The 5,667-nt window shown below is 41.5% G+C and overlaps 1 protein-coding gene across 1 annotated transcript in view; it reads right to left on the minus strand.

Moving 5' to 3' along the window:
- Positions 1 to 110: 110 nt before the first annotated feature.
- The window catches only part of LOC104526567 (MAP kinase-activating death domain protein), a 22,930-nt gene continuing 17,373 nt past the window's right edge, over positions 111 to 5,667 (minus strand). Inside the window, exons 14-19 of the mRNA XM_029085462.1 lie at positions 5,417 to 5,556; positions 4,080 to 4,181; positions 3,032 to 3,070; positions 1,937 to 1,996; positions 1,375 to 1,477; positions 111 to 342 (exon numbers count right to left, since the gene is read on the minus strand). Coding sequence (XP_028941295.1) covers positions 111 to 342; positions 1,375 to 1,477; positions 1,937 to 1,996; positions 3,032 to 3,070; positions 4,080 to 4,181; positions 5,417 to 5,556 — 676 coding nt within the window. The remainder of the gene's footprint in view (positions 343 to 1,374; positions 1,478 to 1,936; positions 1,997 to 3,031; positions 3,071 to 4,079; positions 4,182 to 5,416; positions 5,557 to 5,667) is intronic.

The raw sequence follows: 5,667 nt of genomic DNA on the forward strand, positions 1-5,667 counted from the left end.
GCGTGTCAGCCACTCCTCCCAGCTTTGTAACTCAAGAACACAAATTCAAAAACTGCTGTAACATCAGCTTTTAGGAGGCAATTTAACAAAAACTTTCTACGAAATGAGCCTCAGCAGACTCCAGGTATGAGGACCCTGCTGAGTTCAGCACTGACCACATCCTGTATGACATCCTGTCGAGCGTCTTCTTCTGACTGGATCGTGCGATTCAGCTTGCTTAGTACAAAGACACGGAGCTGCTCACTCTCCAGCAGCCGTCGGACTCTCTTCATGTTCAGCCAGCCAACACCTTGCCCATCGAGAACATTGTGTACCACCTCCTTCAGGAACTGCTGGTTCTCACTGATGGATTTAAGAGGAAGCAGGCAAAAGTTAGCTCTCTGCTTACCACGGCTCGCATGGGGAGAGAGATACAGCCAGGACACAAACAGAAATGCATTTCCTGTCAAAGTTAAGTTTACAAGAAAAGAAGTTCAAATCTAGCTATGCCTGTTGCTAACAACTGCACATAGTCCAAGCTCTGTTCTCTAGGTGATGGATCAAATAATTTATTTTGTTCATTATTTCCCATAATAAGCCATAATCAGATTTTCCTCTAGTCCCTCCAGCTACCACTCTACCCCTCACCTTCACAGCACTCCTCAGAACCCACAGGAATCCTCTATGTCACAACCTTCTCCCACAGCTGCCTTGTCTGACCTGTAAGCTCTCCTTGAAAGATAACACTACTGCATCAGCCCGGGCACGTGTACTGCTTCACCTTGTTTTGCCACAGGAGAGGGAATGGTAAGAAGGGAACTCCTGTTGCATTCCCCAGTCTGAACTGCTGTTATTGTTCTTGCTTGTCTCCTAACCCCAGTAGCTCAGAGTGAATTTCACTCTATCCACGACTGCATGAGAAGAAAGCACAGGCACAGGTCAGGTAATGTTTATTTGCACCATTCTGAGTCCCTTCCCAAAGCTGAGAAAAGTGTTTCACATGAATTAACGAAATCAAACTGCTTCATATGACTCAGCTGATCCCCTGAGTGGTGCATTAAAATCCCACTGGCTAGAGTGCCTTGTTGAGAACAGACTCCATTCCAAGGAATAAATACTTGAGTTAAAGTTTAACTTAAGTTAAAGTAGGGACCTAGATTTTTTTGACTTTCAAACAGAAAGCGGATACATTTTGGAGAACAGAAACATACGTATGAGTGCTATTAACTGTGAGACCATCCATACTGCATCTTCTCATACAATAATATGTGCAAGCTTAGGGCAACAGAAAAGTACTATTTCGTTTTTCAACAGCTAGACTTCTGAGGAAACATCGGCCAAGCATGAAACCACTCTAACAACACTTTATATTCAAAAAGCAATGAAAAATATTACCTGGAATTGCTAGTTCGTCCCTGAGGTGATGGAGATTCTCTCTTGACTGTTGGGCTGTGCTTAATGACTGAAGACTTTTGATCCACAAGGGCTCGTCTGTTTCCTAAACAGGAGAGGAAGCGGGATGAGAGGAAGGGATGGGAGGAAAACAGTCTGATCCCCAGGACACTAACAAGCAACGCGAAGGTTGGCTAACACACCTATTCAGATTATAGGTAACAGACTTCAAACAAAATGGAAACTCCAAAAAAGCAGCAGCGTGTATCATATTCTAGCATCACACATCGGCAGAAAACAGTAATGGGAGTAATGCAGAGAGAAAAAGAGAAGATGGTAATGAGAGCAGAGGGTGAAAGGCAGGAAGGGTTTGGCTGCTCTGCATGCAGTTCCACAACAAGAACCATCTTCAAATTAGTCACTATATGTAAAAGCATAATGCATTGGGGTGACTAGTATAGATCATGTGGTACTGGTTACCCAGTGAAAAAGGTAGCCCAAAGTCAGGCATAGGGAATGCTGGAAATTGTTATATCATGCACAGCTCATGCTGTAGGGAACCCACCTTCATTGCTTACTGGGCCAGCTTCAGTAATAATCTCCATTATAGTATTTAACCCAAATACTGGGACACAAAATATACAATTAGTAGTGCACTACAATATCTACGCTCCCCACCATCAGCATCAAAAGAATCCAACTAGCAGCTTCTTCCCAGCCCTCCCTCAAAACAAAACCCAAATGACGCTAGAGCAGGAAGAATGCTTGAAAGCCCAAGACAACAAGGGCCAGCGCAATTAATCTTTGAGATAGTGCTTGACTTGAAATTTGGCATCGTGGAACCAATCTATTGCATCTTCAAGGACATTATTGCACATATTGTATTTCAAGGGCACTATCAAAACCATCTGCATCACTGAGGAAAAAATATCAATGGATGTGCATGAAATAAAAATTAAAAAGGAAGATGGAAAGTGGTCAAACAGCAGCAATGAGATGGAGTCCCAGCATCATTTCCCATTACAGTTAGAAACACAGGGTAACAGACACGCTTGGTAAGAACAAGTTAACGCAGCAGTTTTATACTTCCACAACAGAGACAGAAACATTTAAAAACCAGTAAAGTGCCCAGTGGGAATCCCAGTGAGCACGCATGCACACGTAAATGAACACAAACACACACACACACACACACTTGCACATGCATAAATCAGACTGAGCTACTCTAAGGAAATCCCATCTTCATAGCTGCATAATAACATTGAAGGCCCTACAGGACTACAATAGTGAACAAAAGAACACCAAAGGGCAGAAGATGAGGCGCAAAGCATGAACGTGGAATGGCAAACCCCATCACTGTTTTCTTCCAATGCATGGAATCAGTCGTTAAGTTTACCCATGGAAATCACCCTGACATGAAGCATGTTTCTTAACCAGTACAATTGGACATGGAAACGTAACCAACTGGTAATAGGTTGTCAAAAAACAGCTGTGCAGAGTCTCTGCTAGTGTTTGCACCATACCAGTCCTGTTCCTCCTCATTTTACACACAGGGAATGATTACTTGTCTCAAAAAAACAAAGTCCAAAGCAGAAACACAAAACCCAGCTTTTGGCCTTTGTTTCTACAAGGTCAAAGGTCAGCAAAACATCATACCAACCTTCATCCACATCCCTTCCCACTTCCAGATTAAAGTAATCTTTACCGATGAAAATGATGAGGAGGAAAAAGTAAATGAAAAAAAATCAACAGATTAAAACAAAAGCAGTAAGTTCTAATCAGAATAACTCAAAATGTAAAATAAAACCTTTCCCCAGTTTAGCAACTGAAAAGGTCTCAACATGAAAACACCACCACATGCTCAGTCACTCTTCTGTTATTACATCTGGTACTAGGACAATCAGGCTGTCTAAATCCCCATGGTAAGAGGGTCCTTTCTCTAGTGCCCATCCAGACATGTTATCGAATAATACTGCAGACAAACAGGAGATGTTCCAATGAAAAGATTGTGCACATAAGTTAGGGATCGATCTTCACTCTGAATGAGCTGAAGTGTGGTTATAATTTTATTTTGATCAGAAATTTTCTATTTAGTGAACTGAAGAGACCATAAACACTTTGGAAAGCCACGTAAACTGCAGTCTCCACGGGAGGCTGGCATTATCCCCACTTACAAATGCAGCACCACTGCTTTAACAAGTTGCCTAAGGCTAATCATGAAGATAAGTGGCAGTACAAAAGTACAACCTACCTCTTGGTTCCCCCTCTTTCCACTAAGTACTTTAAAAGAAAAAAAAACAAAACCAAACAACAAAATACAAAACAAACCCAACATTCACAGAGGCTAGACTAGCCAGTCTCCCATCCCAACACAGAACAACTGTTGGGAAGAAACCTTTGCCCCCTCCCTGGAAGTGTTTAAGGCCAGGCTGGATGAGGCTTTGAGCAACCTGGTCTAGTGGAAGGTGTCCCTGCTGATGGCAGGGGGGTTGGAACTGGATGAGCTTTAAGGTCCCTTCCAACCCAAACCATTCTATGATTCTGTGACTGAGAAATATCAAGACAATTTACTATGTTGATACTGAAGACGGGTACTACTCAAACTACCAAAATGCATCACCCCCAGGATTCCTGTTAGGGGTAAGACCTCAGACTGCCAAGTCACAAGAACTGTTAAGGCTGTAGAAGACAAAGGGGGAAACGGTTACCTTTCAGGCTGGGAAAGGGAGTGTTCTTGTCTCTCCCAACTTTGGTTGGTAAGGCTAAGTTGGACAGACTGAAACTTGTGCTGTGGTTTCTGTACAGGCTGCCTATGACAGAAGAACAAAACAATTAAATGCCTAATGGTCACCACACACTTCTCAACTTCCTAAACTTCCTGTCATTCACCTTCCAGATCCTTAATGATGTTCTTTATTACTCAAAAGTCTCACAAGCAAAACATCATCTCATTTACATTGCAACCGCATCTGAAATTGGTTTATTCTAAATTGTCCAAAATCCTAACTCTTAGCTTCCATGTTACAACCATTGCTGTTGTATCTTCGAGTCTAAAATGTAACAGCCACATCCCGCTGTCTTCCTGCACCTAAACAGGTAACCTCATGTCAGCTGTGTCTTCTAGTTTGGTCCCCTTTTTAGGAGTAAAGAAATGGCAGGGGCCACATGAGGAAACAGGATGACAGAAGATCGCCAAAACATGTCATTCTGAAGTGAGGATTGTGAAACACTGTAAATCTGCCACAGAAATGTGCTTTAAAATAAAAGCTTTCCATTTACTAGGAGAAAACAGAAATTCTTCCTAGTACAGACAGATCTTAAGAAGACAATAGTGCATCATCATCTGATTAAGCCTGACAACACCTCATCTAGATCAACGAGCTGATTAACACTTCAAGATACTAATTTAAAATGTCAGTGTACTATTTCAATTTGCTTTGGTTCTTTTTTTTTTTTTTTTGCAGTCTTATTTTAGTACCAATTATTTTACCAGAAACATCCAATATCCTTTCCTCACTGCTGCAAACTTCTTGCACTGCTCCCCACTATAGTGCAAGACTCAACTGGCCAGGTCTTCTTTCACTTATTAAAAAATTCTAGATTAGTTTTCCACACCTGTGGATTTTATTGTTAAATATAATATAAAAGTAGGTGAGCACAGTCAATACATTGAATTTAGCACCTAAACACACAACATGGTAGCATGGAAGGCATACTACTGGCAAGATTTATGTATCAATTTCAGGAAACTGCACAATTTTTTGTTTATATTAAACAGAAGGAATTTCTGATCTGTGCCCTAAAGCACCATATAACTCAAGGGCCTAACCACATAACCAAAGTCCTCCTTACTGAAAAATGCACAAAGCAGTAGTTAGCAGCAGTATAAGTTAAACAGGTCCTGTGGCTCCCAACATGACTTCTGCAGAGCTGCTAACAATTTGCCAACCAAGTCATTCTCTTGACTTTCCATCCCTCTATTCCATCTCTCTGTAAACTCTAATATAATAAATAAAACCAGCTTAATGAATGCATCAGTACATACTTGCAAAAGACATGATGCCCCCAAAACCTTCACTGCTGTTGTTGGAGACAGTAGAGTTTGGGGAGCTGGCCCTGGAATCTGAATCTGCATCAGAATCATTGCCCAGTTTTAAACTGTTTGGACGGAGTAACTTCTGAGACCTGTAAAGAATTTAAGTACAACTGTTATTAGCTTTCCCCCTTCCTCATCAGTTTTCACCACATCACCCTCACCTTGTGTGAAAGGAAAAAAAAGGAAAAAGGAAAATAAAT

The sequence above is a fragment of the Antrostomus carolinensis genome, unplaced genomic scaffold (assembly GCF_000700745.2).
Source record: "Antrostomus carolinensis isolate BGI_N321 unplaced genomic scaffold, ASM70074v2 scaffold35886, whole genome shotgun sequence".
Lineage (NCBI taxonomy): Eukaryota > Metazoa > Chordata > Aves > Caprimulgiformes > Caprimulgidae > Antrostomus > Antrostomus carolinensis.